At 39.7% G+C, this 19,273-nt stretch overlaps 1 protein-coding gene across 6 annotated transcripts in view; it reads left to right on the top strand.

Annotated features, from left to right (window-relative positions):
* Positions 1–19,273, top strand: part of mttp (microsomal triglyceride transfer protein) — a 71,230-nt gene that overhangs the window by 42,623 nt on the left and 9,334 nt on the right. For all 6 annotated transcript variants that reach the window (XM_069925619.1, XM_069925616.1, XM_069925617.1 and 3 more), the window contains 11 exons: positions 1,026–1,165; positions 1,869–2,019; positions 2,209–2,366; positions 5,146–5,314; positions 6,493–6,600; positions 8,379–8,591; positions 10,859–11,070; positions 11,768–11,865; positions 12,603–12,724; positions 12,888–13,115; positions 16,616–16,740. In XM_069925619.1, coding sequence (XP_069781720.1) covers positions 1,026–1,165; positions 1,869–2,019; positions 2,209–2,366; positions 5,146–5,314; positions 6,493–6,600; positions 8,379–8,591; positions 10,859–11,070; positions 11,768–11,865; positions 12,603–12,724; positions 12,888–13,115; positions 16,616–16,740 — 1,724 coding nt within the window. The remainder of the gene's footprint in view (positions 1–1,025; positions 1,166–1,868; positions 2,020–2,208; positions 2,367–5,145; positions 5,315–6,492; positions 6,601–8,378; positions 8,592–10,858; positions 11,071–11,767; positions 11,866–12,602; positions 12,725–12,887; positions 13,116–16,615; positions 16,741–19,273) is intronic.

Genomic DNA, 19,273 nt, shown 5'->3' with positions numbered 1-19,273 from the left:
TTGCAAGTCAAGGAAAATACCGAATATTATGACAATTTAAAACCAAGAAGCTGAGTGGTTGTCCTTCAATCAGAGAAGGGTAGCTTAAATAGAGGGATTCAGAGTTCTGGCTTTTATATAGTGTTTTACAGTTTCCATTGGAGGTGGACACTAACCAGAGAGTGCAGATTTAAGGTAATTTCTAAAGAACCAGAGAGGAAAAGATCCATTTATTTTGTATGGGGTTGCTGTAATTGAAATGCACTGCCTGAATGGACAAAGGAGGAACTATTCAATAGGAACTTTTAAAAAGGAAACAGAAAAATGTCTCATGTAAATTGATATTGGAAAGCAGGAGAATTTGAGAGTTTTTTTTGGAAGTGATGCACAATATGTCAGGTGTCATCTTTTATCGCTGTTAAATTTCATTTAAAAAATTTTCTGAGAAATTATGTTAAATTGAATCAAAAATTAGAAAAATTAATTGCAGGAAAAAGTGTATGCCTATTTCCATTTGCTTGCAAAGCAAATATTTGTTGAGGTGATCTTGGATCTGAAAGGGAATGGCAGAGATTTTCTGTTTCATGGTAGGTTGGAGATGGGAAAGTTGTAGAAATAGGGCATAAGGTGTGCCATTGATGGATTGTAAATGTCTATCTGTCTTCTGTGTGTGGGTGCAGGTTTTTGTGTATGTGCAGGTTTGAGTCTGAAAAGGAAGTCACATTCTTATCTATCTGCATTTATCATTCATTCATCATTTAATACTGCCGACTTCTAGGGAACTGTTACAGTGTTATTTAAATATTACAACTTTTGACAATAACCTGAAGAGCTGTGTGTGTGGGGGGTGGGGGGGGGGGGGTGGGTGGAAAGAAGAGAGAGAGAAGGAAATGCAATCCAGATAATTAATGAAGGGCATTAAAAAAAGTTCAAGGGAAGTCTGGAGAAGGATCTGGTTGAAGTTTAGAAAATCCCATTGGAGTGCAAGATCTTGAAATTTTTTTTACTGCTTTTGTTTTTAATACTGCACAGATTTTGTTTTGCAGGTATTAGGAGTTAATACAACATCATTATCAATGAGTTTTTATGTATTTGAGAAGAATTTAATTCATTCAGTATTATCAGAGGAGCATCACCTGATATCTCTCAATCTCCAAGATGAACTTTCAACCAAAATTGTATCAATGTAAGTACACATTTAAAATATTTTGACAGGGAAAGGAAGTCTCAAATCTCTGTAGTCTCTACCATGATTATGAAATGTTCTGAAGAGCTTTACTATGCTTTTGAAGATTTGGCACTGTTGTCATAAGTTAGGTTCAGGCACCATAAATGTTTTGTAAAGCCACTCATGGAATAATTTGGTAGATACTTTTGATAATTTCACTGCTCTTATTTGTGGTTAATAAATAGTAGTTTCTAAGTCTTTATACATTGACAGTGGAAATTGAATTTATTTGTCAGATATTACAGCTTTGTTGAAGTAAGACAGAAACCAGCAGAGGATGGAAATCTGAAATAAAAACATAAGTTAGTAATTATTTTATTCATTCAAGGGATTTGGGCTTTGCAGGCTGAGCCAGCATTTAATTGTCCATCCCCAAATGCCCTTGAGAAATGTCTTCTTGAACTTCTCATCAGGTCAGGCAGCTATTGTAGAGAGAGAAAGAAAGCTGCCTGTGATTTCTTTATTTCTCTCTTCTCAAGTGCTACCTGACCTGATGAGTATTTCGAGCATTCGTTTTCCTCATGCAGAGATCCACTGACTGCAGTGCATGGGTGGAACTGCATTGTATGGATCTACTGCGATATAATTCCATTAATGTACGCAGTTAGAATGTACTGTGGGCATACTGTATCTGCTGTATAAACTATTTCTTCTCTCTTAGACAGAAGTTGGAGTTTCTGATGACAGAGGTTGGGCCTAAAGAAATCCAAGGAGATCAGATTAGCAATATTGTTAATTCAGTGAATCCCAAATATATCCCCACCTCTATAATTTCTGGAGTAGTCAAAGCAAGATGCAAAGAATGTCCCTCAGTGAGTAGTCAAATTGTTCTTGTATTTTAAAATCCTTTCACCAGTGCTTGGAAAGGAATTTGCCGAAGGAATATTTCCTCATTCTTGTCAGCTGGTCAAATTCATACAGAAATCCCTTGAAAAGGATAATACTGGCTAAAGTGTTCTAAACCTTTAAAAGATTCAATCTGTTGCACTTCACTTTTGCAGCTTGTCGAATACTGGCAGAGTATTCGTAAAGAATTGGAGCCAGAGAATCTCGCAAAGGCCTCTGCCTCCAGGAAATTCTTATCTTTGGTTCAAGCTCTCAGAAAAGCTAAAAAGGAAGAGATCCTGCAAATCCTAAGAAATGAGAGTGAAAGTAGACTGTGAGTCACATTCATTTGTTTGCTTCTCATTCAGGCACAACTGTTCATATAAAAACAAGGCACATTGTTATGAACCTGAGCTTCTGTTGCAGAATGTGGCATGCTAAAGTTTCAGATTGTAAATCTTTAATGTGCAGATTAAATGTAAGTGTTATACATTCCCCTTTTGCTGGATCTTATATCATGGGAATCAATATGAAGCATGGAGCAGAGTAGCATTGGGAATGCAGGCAAAGAGGGTTCTACACATAAAAACATAAGATTCTAGAAATAATCAGTAGGCTTTGAACATCTGTGGAGTGAGAAACAATTACTATTCAGTTTGATGACCATTCTTCAGAACTGGAAAATGTTAGAAATTAAACAAGTATCAACTTGTAAAGAAGGATGGTGGGGTTTGCAGAGGTCAGAGAGGACAAAAGAGGAGATGTAAATAGGAAGAGATGAATGAAATCTGAAATAACCTGGAGGGGTAAAAACCCTGAATGTTTGAATGTGAAGTGTAAGGCTGGAACGGCTGATTATCAAAACTGTTGAAGTCACTCTTGATTACAGAGGCCAAAATGTATCCATCTCAAGGATGAGCATTATTTCTTAAATTGAGCTTTGTTGAAATATTGTAAATGATGGAGGGGAGTAAGAGTGGTCAAGGATTGGAGAATTTCAGTGACTGAAAGTTCAGGTTGTTCTTACAGACAAAATGGAATTGTTTGACAGAGCAATCATTCAGTCTGCATTTAATTTCCATAAGCAAAAGCTTTTATAAATATGTCAAGAGGAAAAGATTGGTGAAATCCAGAGTAGGTCCCTGGCAGTCGGAATCAGGGGAATATATAATGGGGAATAAGGAAATGGCAGACCAATTAAATTCTTACTTTAGTTCTGTTTTTACAAGAGAGGATACAAATAACCTCCCAAGGATGTTGGGAAACATAGAGACTAATGCAAGGGAGGAACTGAAAGAAATCAGTATCTCTAAGGACATGGTCTTGGGGAAATTGAAGGGATTGAAGGCAGATAAATCCCAAGGGCCTGATAATCTACATCCTAGGGTACTTAAGGAAGTGACCAGTCAGATAGCAGATGCTTTAAGAATTATTTTCCAGAACTCGATAGATTCAGGATCAGAACCCATGGATTGGAGGGTAGTTAATGTTACCCCACTATTTAAAAAGGAGGGTAGAGAAAAAGCGGGGAATTATAGGCCGGTGAGCCTTACATCAGTAGTGGGCAAAATGATGGAATCCATTATTAAGGATGTAATAGAGGAGCATATGACTAGCAGAGAAGGGATCGGACGGAGTCAACATGGATTTACAAAAGGTAAATCGTGCTTGACAAATCTATTGGAATTCTTTGAGATGGTGACAGGTAAAATAGATGGGGGAGAGCCAGTGGATGTGGTGTACCTGGACTTCCAAAAGCCCTTCGATAAGGTCCCGCATAAATGACTGGCTTCCAAAATCAAGGCTCATGGGATTGGGGGCAAAGTATTGATGTGGATTGAGAACTGGCTGGCAGGTAGAAGACAGAGAGTTGGGATAAATGGCTCGTTTTCTGAGTGGCAGGCGGTGACCAGTCGGGTGCCACAGGGATCTGTACTGGGACCCCAGCTGTTCACAATTTACATTAATGATCTGGATGAGGGGATTGGATGTAATATCTCCAAATTTGCAGATGACACTAAGCTAGGAGGGGTTGTGTGCACGGAAGAGGGGGTCAGGAAGCTCCAGTGTGTTTTGGATAAATTGAGGGACTGGGCAGATCCATGGCAAATGCACTACAATGTGGATCAATGTGAGGTTATCCACTTTGGTAATACAAACCGGAGGGCAGATTACTATTTGAATGGCAATAGATTAAGAGATGGGGAAGTGCAGAGAGACCTAGGGGTACTTGTACACCAGTCTCTGAAGGCGAGCATGCAGGTACAGCAGGCGGTTAAAAAGGCAAATGGTATGTTGGCCTTCATATCAAGAGGGTTTGAGTATAGGAACAAGGATACCTTATTGCAGCTGTACAGGGCCTTGGTGAGACCGCACCTGGAGTATTGTGTGCAGTTTTGGTCACCTTATCGAAGGAAGGATGTTCTTGCAATGGAGGGAGTGCAGAGGCGATTCACCAGGCTAATACCTGGAATGGCAGGAATGACTTATGAGGAAAGATTGCGCAAATTGGGATTGTACTCGCTGGAGTTTAGAAGATTGAGAGGGGATCTCATAGAGACCTATAAAATTCTGGCAGGACTGGACAGAATGGATGCAGATGGGATGTTTCCAAGGATGGGAAAATCCAGACCCGGGGCCATGGTTTGAGGATAATAGGCAAACCATTTAGGACCGAGATGAGGAGGAATTTCTTGACCCAGAGGGTGGTGAATCTGTGGAATTCATTGCCACAGAGGGCAGTAGAGGCAGGTTCATTAAATCTATTTAAGAGGGAATTAGATCTATTTCTTCATTATAAGGGTATTAAAGGTTACGGAGAGAAGGCAGGGACGGGGTACTGAACTTTAAGATCAGCCATGATCTCGTTGAATGGCGGAGCAGGCTCGAAGGGTCGAATGACCTACTCCTGCTCCTATGTCTATGTCTAGGTACCAAATGCCATTTACTAAACTTAGCAATGCACACAGTTTCATCAAGCTTTTGGCATCCATTCAAATTGGATTTAAGATCAGGATGTGCCACAGAAGGAATTCACTATTAACACCGACTGCATGTGCCTGTCCCAGCAACATGTTCACCCATCCGTTGCCTCTTCCATCTTCTTCTGGCAGCCCCCCATTAGTCGATGCCGTGACCTCTGCTCACACTGAGGCTTCTTTGGCAGCAATGATGGAGTTCCTGGATTTCAAAAACGACAGCAGTTTCATCCTGCAGGAAAGGTTCCTGTATGCCTCTGGCTTCGCAGCTCACCCCACAAAAGAATTGCTAAACGCCTTAATGGTTAGTATTTTTTAGTTTTACAGTTGTCGTGTTGTTAGATTGTCAATGATTCAGCACGAATTTCCTTAAAATTACCCTTCTGATTGATACCAAAAGTTTACAGTGTATGGGTGCCTGGCATCATGTCCTTTGCCCAATTGGGCATTCTGCTTCTGAACAAAGTTGAAGGGCTATGCGGATAACAGTTTAATTTTTCTGATTATATATTAGATATTGTAGGATCAAAAAATGAGCCACCTCTCTTCTCCCCACCATCACAAAGCACTAAAATAAATGCAGATTCTCTCCTCAGCGAACATCCCACATGCTTCAAGTTAAATAAGTGATGTTACTAAAGGACAGTTAGGAATTAGAGCTACTTGCACCTGAGAACAGAAAGGCAAGGACTCTTAATTAATAAGGATTTACTTTTAAAATAAATTTTAAAGTTGTTTTTCTCATGTTCATGGATATGTGGGTCATTGCTGACAAACAATGACCGAAATACCTCTCAAACTGACTGGTTTGTTTTACCAATTCAAAGAGCAGGTGCCAGTCAATCACATGGGTAGATCAGAAGGCAGATACAAGTATTGGAATCTCCCACAAAAAGCAATGTGAAAATAAATGGATAATCAAATTCAGGGGTTTTGTTTGAATGATAAATATGGACACAGGAGAGATGTTCTCTGTATTGTTCTAACAAAGTTCTGGTGGATCATTTACTTCCACCTGAGAGGTTAGGGGCTCAATGTACTATTTGACCAAATAAAACTTGAAGTTATATACAACATGAACCTAAGCTAATTTCCAATTTAATTAATTATTCAAATAATTACTCTAACATTATGCTTTAAATCTTTTACAAATTTAAACGTACAGCACAATAACAGGCCATTTTGTCTGTGCTGCCCAATTTACACCCAGTAAACCTACACTCCCAGTACGTTTTGAAGGGTGGGAGGAAACCGGAGCCCCGGAGAAAACCCACGTAGACAGGGAGAACCTACAAACTCCTTACAGGCAGTGCGGGACTCAAACCCCAGTTGGTCCCGATCACTGGCATTGTAAAGGCATTGTGCTAACCGCTATGCCAACTCTGCCACTAAGGTCAATGTACATGCCCATTCTTCTGATCCATTATTTATTCTATAGTATCTTTTAATACAAAGTTTTTCTGTCACTTCTTTTAAAACCAGGGGATACTTGATGGTAAAATTGGGAGTGAGGATATCCGAGAAACAGTTATTATTATCGTTGGAGCACTTGTCAGAAAATTCTGTGAGAAAGGACAGTGTGAACTACCGGTGAGTACAGGAAATATGTCTATTTTTTTAAAATTGGAGAGAATTACATCACTTCTGTAGCACAAATTAACCTACTTGGTTCAACTAATCTACAATGATGTTTACGTGCCACGTGAATATCTTCCCAATCCTTGGCAGAAACATCATTTTCTTTTTCCTGTATATTGACAAGCTTCTAATTATACACATCTATTCTTTTACAGTCTCTGCGCTCTGGGTGAATAATTTTCTCCAAGATTTATTAGTAACTATCTGATGTTTTTGGTCCCTTGTTCAGATCTCCATCAGGTTGGCCCTGAACTATACAGAACTAATTCCCAAAGAGTTCCATCTTTTCTGATATAAGCAGCCTTCCCAATGAAGAATTGTATTATATGATGAATATGAAACTGTGCAGGAGTGAAGTTATTGGTTATTATTGACAATGTATGTGTAGTTAATGCATTAATTTTAATTAGGCAGCCTTGGAATGGTTAAATTGAATCACAATGTTCATTATTACCATTCAAAATCATCAATTTTTCTCCAGCTTTTATCAGAAGCCTTAAGATTTTGCCAAATTCCTGTCAGGTAATAATTGACACAACACAAGATATTTGGGGAGATGGTTAATGTGAGATAAGAGATAAAATTGAAGTTGGTTCTGGAAGGAAGATATAGGTTAGGAAGATAATCCAGAATCAGGATTTTATTGTCATGAATAAATCTTGAAATTCAGTGTTTGCAGTAGCATCATAGAGCAAATATTTATATTATAACCATCTTACAACATTACTATAAATTAAAAAAAATAATAGTGCACTAAAAGTAAGGCAGTGCCTTTGGTTCATTGATTATTCAGGAATCTGATGGCAGTGGGGAATAAGCTGTCCTTGTGCAGTTGAGTGCTCATCTTTAGGCTCCTGTACCTTTTTTCCCAATGGTACCAGAGTGAAGAGGGCACGGCCTGGGTTGTGGGGGACTTTGAGGATAGAGGCTGGTTTTTTAAGACACTGCCTCATGTAGATGTCCTCGATGGAGTGAAGTTTGGTGCCTGTGAAGTCGCAGGCTGAGTTAACAACCCTCTAGAGTTTATTCTTGTCCTGAGTTTTGGCGCTTCCATACCAGGCAGTGATGTCACCAGCCAAAATGCTCTCCATGGTACACCTGTGGAAGTTTTCGAGAGTTTTTGGTGACATTCTGAATCTCTTCAGACACCTCATCAAGTTTAGCCACTGGCAAGCCTTCTTTGTGTTTGCATCAATGTGGTGGCTTCAGGACAGATATTCAGAGATGTTGACACCTAGGAATTTGAAATTCTTGACTGTCTCCACTGCTGAGCCCTTGATGAGCACAGGATTGTGTTCCCGACTCCCTCCTGAAGTCCACAATCATCTGCTTGGTTTTGCTTCCTCATTGACATTTATGATTCTGCCGACAACTGTGGTGTCATTGGCAAACGTAGATAGCACTGGAATTGTGTCTGGCCACAATTCATGGATATAGAATGAGTAGAGCAGTGGGCTAAGCACGCTTCCTTGGGGTTTGCCTTGTTTATAATCAGTGAGGAGGAGATGTTGTTTCCAATTTGTACTGACTGTGGTCTTCCAATGAGAAAGTTAAGGATCCAGTTGCGGGGTGGGGGGGGGGGGGGGTGCGGTGTGATGGGTACAGAGGCCTAGAGTATGTGACTTAATTCCAGACCTTTCTTAAGATCCCATTGTGAGGAATAATTCAAAATATATTGTGCATGTTATATTTTAAATTTCATTATCTGATACTGTACCTTTTCATTTCAGGCAGTGATTAAAGCAAAAGAAATGATTCTGGATGGAGCGGAAACAGCAAAAACGGAATCTGAGATTCTGATGTACCTTCTTGCTTTGAAGAATGCTCTCCTTCCCAATGCAGTTCCTATTTTCCTGAAACATGCAGAGGCTGGCTCTGGACCTATCAGCAATGTTGCAATCTCTGCCATCCAGAAGTATGAACAGGCATTCATCACAGAGGAGGTGAGATTCTACTTTAGTATTATGTTCATAGAAGCTTAACAAGCAAGACTATATGGCCCATTGAACCAATGCTAGCTTTTTAAAAAGCTATCAGTTTAGTCAGTACCCCAGCCATATCCCCATAATCCTGCAGATTCATGCTTGCAAATTAGACAGGCCATTTTTAACCTTTCATAATATGTACTCAAACTGAGTCCATGGGTAAACTACAGTATGAACACCAGTATGAACTAGCTGGTGGTTAGGTATGAAAACATTTCGAGAAAATGAGGACATGGGGTATATGTGCTTGTTGGTAGTCCCTGAAAACCGAGACACGGAGTATATGCGCTTGTTGATAGTCCAGGAAAACAGGGACACAGAGTCTAAAGGTTAAAGGTACCGCCCTTTCAATTTCTCTTGGTTCATGGAGGTACCTCATACTTTTGAATACCAGGGGCCAAAAGCCTTCCTCTTAGAGACACAGTAGATGGTGGAATCTGGAGTAAAAAAAAACAAGAACTCAGCAGATCGAACATCACCTGTGGAGGCAAAGGGACAGTCAACATTTCAGATTGAGACTGCGCCTGTTCTGATGCAGCTCTTGACCTGAAATATTGACCATCCCTTTGCCTCTGCAGCTGTTTTTCTAATGAAGATCCTTCCACAAACCAATTGTTACCACCTATTAATATGATGCAAATCTGCCCAAGGAAAAGAATGGTTTAAATGTTAATTGCTTTAGTATTGGGCAGTTAGTGGTACTGCCTCGTAACTTGAGAGATTGAATTTGATCCTGGCCCTTGGTACTGCTGGTTGGTAGGTTAATAGGCTGCAGTAATACATACTTAGTGGAGGTGGGTGACGGGAGAATCTGGGTGAATTTGATGGCACACGAGGGAGAATGGAGTACAAGGAAATAAATGAGATACTGGAAATAATAGGATTGTTCTCAAGGCTAGCATGGACTCAATGGGATGAATGACTGATCTCCTGTGTTGCATGAAACCATGAAACAATAGGGAACTATCCTCTTTACTGAAACTCATCCTCCAAATTTGAGCTCCGCCCATATCCCTCGTCTTCAGATACAAAGTTTTTTTTTCATTCTTGAGTGCAGGACCTCACTAACATATCTGGACATTAATTGTCCATTCTTTGTTGCTCTTGGTGCAGTAGTCACTGTCATAATGTAGATAGAGCAACCAATTTATACACAATACAATTCCATAATCAGTGACATGATGGAATCTAGATCAAATGACAAATTGATGGGGAAACTTTGCAGGTCAATCAATATCAATGGGAGAAAAAGAATAGTCAACAATATTGACCTGTTGATTTGATATTGGGATGTTGGTAGAAAGATAAATCTTGTCTTAGAACATCAGAGAGATCTTCTATCATCATCTTTGAAATATTGGCATGAAATATTTTACGTCAACACCAAGAAAACAGGCAGCACCTCTGGAGGTGCAGCATTCCTCAGGTGTTGCACTGGGAGCATCAGTATAGTGACTTAGGAGTAAGGATATTACACACTTCCAATGTGAATCATGCTGGATCCCTCTATGCATAGCTGAAATGAGATTAATTCAATCTATGTGCGGTAAAAATGGCCTCCAAGTCTCAGATTTTCAAAGTGTACCTTCCCATCTTGTGCAGACACTGCATAAGGACTCCCACTTTCTGAATCCACTCCCTATTTTAAAAAGTCGACTTGTTTATTCCTTCTGCCAAACTGCATGAACATACATTTCCCTACACTAGATTACATTTTCCACTTTTTGCTCATTTTCTCAACCTGTTCAAGTCCTTCCTACTTCTTTGACACCACCCTCCCCTCCACCTATCTTCGTATCAGCCACAAAATTTAGCCACAAAAACATCAATTCCGTTATCTAAATCATTTATAAACCCAACATTTATTGACCACATGGTGGTCAGACAAAGAATTGTTGGAGAAACTCAGCACATCAGATGGCATCCATGGGTAGAAATGGTCAGTCAATTTTTTGGGTCTGGACACTCCATCAAGATATCTGCAGTTTTTGTGTTTCTCTATTATATTGAACCACTTCAGTCTTTCTGGTGAAGAGCTTCCAGGCAGATAAATCTAAATTTTGATCTGATGACAATGAATGAATGATGCTATAATTTCCAGTTAAGGGAATTTGGAAGTGGTAGTACTTCCTACACCTACTGTCCTTGTCCGATTAGGTGGTATGGGCTGCAAGTTTGGGAGGTGTTGTTGGGGAAGCTCCCTAGCATGTCTTATTTCTGACCAGGTGAAAAAGGTAATGAACAGGATCTACCACCAGACCCGAGGGATTCATGAGAAAACTGTGCGAGTGTCTGCTGCAGATATCATCTTTAACAACAACCCCTCATACATGGAGGTCAGAAACATTCTCCTCTCCATTGGTGAACTTGTACCTGAGATGAATAAATACATACTTGCAAAGATTCAGGATATTCTTCGTTTTAAGCTTCCGGGCAGGTAAATGGGAATTTTGTTGATTTGTAATTTGTATTTTATCAGAGCAATAAAAGTCGATATGATCTGAATTGTATGCCCCTGTAAGGAGGGAGGAAACAGATTTAACAGGAACTTTCAAAAGGGAATTAGATAAATTCTTGAAAATAAGATCTGGGGAAAGAGCAGGGGAGTAGGATTAACTGAAAAGTTCTTTCAAGGGGCAGGAACAGAATCAATGGCCTATATAGTTTCATTATCTTTTTTAGACCACCTTAGGATTCTTTTCCAATTTTATACTCTGTAGGAAGGAACATTCTGCCCTTTGTCTAAGGTTAACATTAAAGTCGCTACTACTTTGACACTTTAAAGCAGGCTTTGTTATTCCAGTGATATCAAGGATCACCTGTTGATTCTTATTCGTGGTGGGGGGGGGGGGGGATCCTCCTCAGTGGTAGAATTGATGTCAGCAGCCTGCCTTACATGGTAAATAAGATCCAAGAAGGAAACAAGGCTGGATTCTTGGTGGGAGTTGGACCCTGATAGTCTTCATGAGTGTATTCAAACTAACATTTGTTAAGAGTATCACGTGTTTGAAAATTGGACAGGTTTCCTGAAAAAACATTCCTAGTTTATTTTTTAGTTTGGTCAGTATAACTAATTCTGGAGATCTCAGGAGATCTGTAAAGGTAAACACTATCTGTTCCTTTATTGTTTGCAGTGACATAGTGAAAAAAGTTCTGAAAGATACCTTTGTTCACAACTATGACCGTTTCTCCAAGATTGGCTCCTCATCTGCCTACTCAGGATACATGAAACGTATGTCAAAACAACTACTGCTTTTATTTGTACAATACCTTCAATACAAAAAAAATCTGCTGATGTTCAACAGGAACATTGTCAATTTGATGTGAAATTCGTGCTTGTGAGCTAATCCAAAGTGGAAGGGGTTAAGGACCACCCAAAGGAGGAGAGTAAGGAAGGGATTTGCAGAGTTTAAGGAAGTAATTCAGAAACTGTGGCTTTAGCACTTTATGGCATTTGCTGCTGTGGGTGGATCCACTAAATTTAGGATATAAAAGAGAGTACAATTAGATGAGAATGGAGATGTTGTTGAGTTATGGGATCAAGGAGAATGTAAATGACAGGCAGGATTTGGACAGAGAACGAGGGTTTTGAAGTTGGCTCTGGTCATGCAACACTTTATTATCAACCAACAAGTAAGGATTGTAGGTGAAGGTGGATAATGGACGGAAGTTGAGGTGATTCACCACCAATGGAAATAAATAGTGCCATCGTGGACATACAATCCTGGAACCTGTAAAGAAAAAAAGTGCTTTAATAATACCTTTCAGTGCCACAGGCTTTTTGAAATTTAGTTACCCTTCCCAGAGCTCCGAACATTTCATTCCATGCTGAATCAGTGGCAGGTAGATGGGAGTTTCATTTATTTGTAATTTGTGTTTCAACACAGCAGTGAGTTTATGTGATTTGATGTGTAAGGATAGTAGAAACAGATTTAACAGGAGCTTTCAAGATGGAATTATGTTTTTCAGAGGGCATTGACTCTAGATCCATATACAGTCTGGACATCCTGTACTCCGAATCAGGAATCCTGAGAAAGAGCAACATGAACATCTTTGTATTCAGCCAGGAATCACAACTCCATGCTACCCAGGTGCATAGAATGCTATAATTCTAACTGGTTGCAATTAATTATGCATGATCATTGGAACCTATTGTTTATACAAAGGACTTCCTCCATGTTGCCTTAGACTTGGAATATTTTCTTATCATTGCATTAGAATAGCTTGAGTGTCCATTGTAATTTTCTTCTCCAGGTTGTCATTGAAGCTCAGGGATTAGAGACCTTAATAGCTGCAACACCAGATGAAGGGGAGGAGAATCTTGATTCCATGGCCGGCATGTCTGCAGTATTGTTTGATGTCCAGCTCAGGCCTGTCACCTTCTTTCGAGGTTACAGTGACTTAATGGCCAAGATGTTTACCACGACTGGTGACCCAATCAGCGTTGTCAAAGGAGTCATTCTACTCATTGATCATTCCCAGGTATCTGTCAGTCTTCAAAAATTCTAGTTTAAAAATCAGGTAGCTTCTTTTATCTCAGCCAGAGATCTTAATCAGAATGTCATCTTTAATTAAAGTACTCCCATCACCCTGATCACAATGCCTTCTCAATGCTTCCTTTGGGCAGAAGATATACAAGCCTTGGTTCAAGAAGTTTCTTTCCAATTGCTCAGATTCTTGAACTACCCTTGGATACACTAGTCAGAAATTTCTGCACTATTGCATGTCACCTTTTGTATTTTGTAATTTTTTTGTATCTTTTGTATTTTTTTGTATCACTGAATATTTATGACGTTTTGTATATAATTGTCTCTTTAAATTTAATTTTTCAAAATGGTTGGGTCCGGGCCTATTTCAGATAAAAACAGCCCAGTAGCAACAGCAAATCACATCTAACAATGTTTAAACAACAATGAACAACAAGGGAAGGCATTTTAAGCATTAAAATCATGTTTAATTCCCACCGCCGATCACTGACACCTCCCCACCAAGGCAGTACTACCGCCGGGAGCCTCAGATCCCCACTGCATCTGGGAGCCCGAAGTCCCTGATGCCTCCGGGAGCCCAAGGTCTCCGCTGCCTCCAGGAGCCTGAGGGCCCTGCTGCCGCCGGGAGCCCGATCTCTCCACTCCTCCCAGGAGTCCGATGCCCCCATTGCCTTCAGGAGGCCAACATCCTTGGTCAATTTGGCTCCGAAAAAAATTTGGATAAATGAGGATTTCCCATTTAAAAATTTTGGGTAATTGAGGATTTCAGAGAATCCAATTTTAGATCATTGGAGTTATACTGTACTATTACAATTTTTTTTCATACCTGTTCAGATTCAGAATGTAAGAATTTTGGGCTTATGTACATTGTACAATGTGTATGACAATAAACTCATTGTCACATTGTCTAGTGCAATGGTTCTCAACCTTTTTCTATCCACTCACATACCACTTTAAGTAATCCCTATGCCATTGGTGTTCTGTGATGAGTAAGGGATTGCTTAAGGTGGTGTGTAGGTGGGAAGGGAAGGTGGAGAATCACTGCTCTAGACCCAATTGTTACTGAAATATTTTGCTTGAGAAAAAATTGTCATTGGCCCATTTCCTTTGGAGTTATGAAACTGTACACATAACGAGTCAATTAGGTACGATTAAAACAGTGATTTTCAAACTTTTTCTTTCCACCCACATACCACCTTACTAATCACAGAGCACCTATGGCATAAGGAATACTTAAAGTGGTATGTGAGTGGAAAGAAAAAGGTTGAGAACCACTGGTCTAGTGCAAAATAAATTACACAGAAGTCAGTGTAATCCTTCCCATAAAATGGAAGCATGCATCAGTGCTTTCATTGTTCATCCAATTTTCCCTTTGCTGCAGGGTTTACCTGCCACCTACAAAACGCAATGCAGTTGGAGGGGAGGGAGTTTCAGGCTGAATGACTAACTATTATATTTCTAAACTGAGATAGTGCCCAACTTGGAGGGGAACTTGTAAGTTGTGGTGCTGCCATTATTTACCATTTCAGTGGAAAATGGCTTTGGCATCATTGTGAAAGAACTGGTGAAACAAGAGACTGGAGCAAATCAAAAACAAGCTGCTGGAAGACATAGTGGGTTGATCAGCATCTATGGAGGTAAAAGGATAGTCAGCATTTGGGATATGATCCTGAATCAAGACTGAGAGGTTGGAGGGAAGGTTCGCTTGTTCTCAACCCAAAATGTCAGTCATCCCTTTACACACATGCTGCTCAACCAAGCAAGTTCCTCCAGTGGTTTGTATTTACTGTGGAGGCAAAGTAAACATAAGTGTACAGACATTGGGCCAATGGGTAGATAATTTAGCACCAAACAGTGAGGAAATCTCGAAAGGGTGCAGAAAAAAAAATTATTTCAAAAATGTATTCCTTACTTCAGGCAGGAACCCCTAAATCAAGACAAAGGTGGGAATCAGATTTGGGAATAGAAATTGAACTATTTTGCTGGTCCGACTAATATTAGGACGTCATGATTAACATGATTAATGTAAGGTATCGGCTGGTGCAATATAACTTATTGCATCAGCTAATACCTTACTCCAAAAAAATTAAATAAATTGAAATCAGAAATATCAGACCACTGTTTTCGATGTAGTCAAGAAATAGATACTTTCTTGCATTCAACTTGGTCATGTCCTAAAGTGAGGCCTTTCTGGGAAGATCTGTGTAATCTCTAGGAAAAAATAATTACTGAAATTATTTTTATTGGGGAACTTAGAAGATGTAAGACCTAAATTGAGGTTGTCAAAATATCTATTAAAATTCATTAAGGTCACTTTAGCGGTGGCCAGGAAATGCATAGGAGTTACTTGGAAATCTGATCCCCAACTAGGTTTATCCTGCTAGAAGATAGAAATGCATAATGGTGTTCCCTGGAGATTGCCTATAACCTCAGAAAAAGGTACGATGTATTTCCAAGAATATGGCATTTATACCTAAGGTACATCAAAGTAAGTCTTTAACGAATCCCCCCCCCCCTGTCTTCCCCACAACCCCCCTAGTGCTCGCAGCACCAAGGACCTTGGATAAGTCAGGTTATTTGTCCCTTGATGGGAGTGGCATTTATACTAGGTGAAGCCAATCTTTTTTTTTCTTATTCTTTCTCTTTTCTTACTTTTTTCCCTCTCTTTTCTTCTTTCTTCTTGTTTCTTGGGGGGAAGGGGTGGGAGGGTTCCTTTTATTTTGTTCTTCTTTCTCTCTATTATCTTCTCCCTTTGATTCAACATGGACATTGAATTTGCGTTTTTGTAGTATTGTTGTAATTTTTCTTTCTTTATAATAATCGAATCATGTTCACTCTTTTTTCTCACTTTCTTTAATATCAACATATGGATCTATATTTGCATTATTTTAATTTGATTGATATTGATGTTTTTCTTTTTGATTATTCTTTGTTTTGACTGCACGTTGATTGAAAATTCACAAAATAAAATATTTTTAAAAACAGTGAGGAAATCAACTCTTCCTATATCTCATTGTTTGCGAAGAAATTAATCTATTAAGTTTAAAGTGGAAATTTGAAATAAAATATTCAAAGATAGACAGTAGGCCAGGTACCAGCTGTGAGGGAATAAAGAGAGAAAATTGATTTCAGGTTTGTGATCTATCATCAGTTAATCTTAACTGTTTCTGTCCATGAATGTTGCCTTAGCTGCTAAGTATATCCAATATTTCAAATAACCAAGGCTGAGGAAAATCTACTTTAGTGTCAGCCAAAAAGTAAACTGCTGGAGGAACTCAGTGAGTCAGGCAGCATCTGTTGAGACAAGGGTATAGGCCACGTTTTGGCTCGAGACCCCCTTTGCCTCCAAAGATGCTGCCTCACCTGCTAAATTTCTCCATCAGTTTGTTTTTTTGCTCCAGAATTTGCAATTTCTTGTGTCTCTATCTTTAGTGTTAGGATAGTTTTGATCATTTTAAAACAAAATTGAAATCTGTCAATTTCTTTTTGTTTCAGGTCCTTCCATTGCAGTCAGGATTGAGGGCAGCTGTGGAGTTCCAAGGAGGTTTGGCCATTGACATCTCGGGTGGAATGGAGTTCAGCCTATGGTACCGAGAATCTAAAACCACTGTCAGCAACAGGTATGAGGTGGACTCCGTAGCCTGCTTTACGTTGTGGTACTTACTGTAGAAATGTAGTAAGTGAAGGCCCTTTAGTCACTCAAGCCTGTTCTCCCTTTAAAGCAGTTCACAATTGTTGATATCTTCATTTCATTTCCTCTCATGACTCGAAATCCAGAAAACCTTAGAATCTTCATATAACACTGAAAAGCCCAAACACCCTGTTATTCCTTTGGCAGTTCTTTGAAAGAGTTGCACAGGTTAGTCCTAAATCCTATTTTCTCCCTACAACTACACAAATTAATTCTTACCTAATGACATAGTCCCAGCACAGAAACAGACACCTCACCCTGCAATATTCATTCTGATCATTTTGTCGTCCGTAATCCCATTTACCCCATGTTGTTTTATGTCTTGCTTATTCAAGTATCTGTTCAAACACATTGTAAATGTATCTGATTCCACCTCCTCTTCTGGCAGCTTGTTCAGTTATCAACCACTCTCAGTGTAAAAATAAAAACTCCTCTCAGATACCCTTCAAACTCCTTCCTCTCACATTTGAAACCCTTACCACTGGAAAAAGGTTCTGATTACCCTGAACCTCCTCTGTTTTGATTATCTACCCTATCTATGTCTCATATCATTTTATGTATTTCTATTAGATCATCCCTTAACCTCCTTCGCTCCAGGGGAAACAAGATGTTTGATCTCTCCCTATAACTAAAGTCCCCCAATCCAGGCAACATTCTAGTGAATTTTTTGAAAGTTTTTTTCTGATGGTGCATGCTTGAAATGACAACAGGCCTTGATGTGAAATAATTCCTCCTCATTCTCCTCTGGTTCTTCTAATAATAATTTTAAACATGACTTTGGATTATTGACCAATGCACTAGAGGAACTGGTTTATCTGCCAAACCCTTCGTTCTTTTGATTTGATCTGTCCTTGCCATCCTCTGCACAGAAGAAAACGATTGCAGATTGTCCAGTTCCTACATGAAGTCTCTCATACATCTGTACCCTCTTCATTGTCTTGACATTCTTCCTATATGTGGTGCCTAGATTTACATATAATCCTTGATCTGAGGCCAATCCAGTGATGTGCAACTTTCATGTATTCCTGTGTTTATTGTACTATCTTAAAGAACAGGTGTAGAAAAGATCGTAAGGGTTAGAGTAACGAAGAAAATTGAAAGTGAGGATGTTATTTTACTAAGGACTGGCAATCAATGAACACATGGCTCAATGGTGAGCAGACATGGCGTGAAGTAATCCTTCTGTTTGTAAAACCAGGAATCTCATGCATGTTCTTATCCAGCTGATCTGCTTGCTATACCTCAGTCAGCTCTTTTACTGTCAGCCTTACCTTCATATTTCCATTTCACTCTCATCAGTTTCTACTGATTTCCTCTGCTCTTTCTTTATGTAGGAAAGGTTCCCAATATCATGTATGAATGACATTACTCTCATTTTGTGGTTCCAACTTGTTCTTGGCAGACTCGCACTATCAGAAGAGATGGGTTAGAACCCATCTAGTGTATCAAATCCTTTATTCTTTCTATTAGATCACCTTATGTATACACAAGTCTAGATGATCCAACTCCTTCGCACAAGTAAACTCAACAGGGGCTGATCTATTTTGGACTTGAGCTTGGAGAGGAGAGCCTATTTCAAACTTGTCCTCTATACTCGTATGTTCCTGGTGAGAATGTTTACATTGTGTCGCTGATACATTTACAATTAGCTGTACAGTGATTGGTATCGGTTTTCTTCATTTCACTTTCTGTGTGGGTCTGCACTAATGTCATAGATATAATGTGGTTAGTTGTAATGCCAGGCTCTTTTGATCTCTGAGATGAGCTTTAGATCATCTTGTTGTTTGCCAAGTCTCAGCTTGATCTGCCCATCTGCTGAAACCTTCTTACTTGATTTTGTTGTTTGTTGATCAGTATAATACTTTTCTGTCATTTTCCAATCATCAGTCGTTCTCTGTTCAAACTACTGCTTGGTTTTCAATCTCTCCTGGAGCCAGCACCTCAAGATATCCGTGAAAGGGGAGGAGTCACATGATAGAGTAGTGGCCAGTAGGAGAATACCAGCCCTCTCCAGAAAAGAAGAAATAAAGTGAAGAAAACACAAAGTTCAAGAAACACAACAAATAAAAGATAAAGTTGTGGAGAAAAGAAAGAAAATGGCACCCAAGAAGGAAAAAGCAAAAACAATGGGAAAAAAAAGAAGAAAAGAGGCCGGAAGAGAAAGGAGAAGGCCTTACCTGCATGAAGAAACAGGGAGCCATTGTGGAGAAAAGAGCCCGTTCCCCAAGGTTGGTGACGACCCCGCAGAGTCGCGACTTCCCGACCGCTGGACTACAAAATGGCTCTGAGCCAAACAGAAGTCCGGAAAAAGAAAACACTGACGGGAGAGGGGCCCAGCTGAGGAGCGAACTAACACAGAGCGACCAGCTGAGTGATGCCCGACAGCAGGGCTCTCAGCTGGAAGGAGAGGAAAGCGACAGGAAAGGGAGTGATAGGAAAAAAGAACAGCAACAGGAACCCCA

The sequence above is a fragment of the Narcine bancroftii genome, chromosome 3, assembly GCF_036971445.1.
Source record: "Narcine bancroftii isolate sNarBan1 chromosome 3, sNarBan1.hap1, whole genome shotgun sequence".
Taxonomy (NCBI): domain Eukaryota; kingdom Metazoa; phylum Chordata; class Chondrichthyes; order Torpediniformes; family Narcinidae; genus Narcine; species Narcine bancroftii.
The sequence above is the reverse complement of the archived record's forward strand: the minus strand, read 5'-3'. Positions and strand labels throughout refer to the sequence as shown.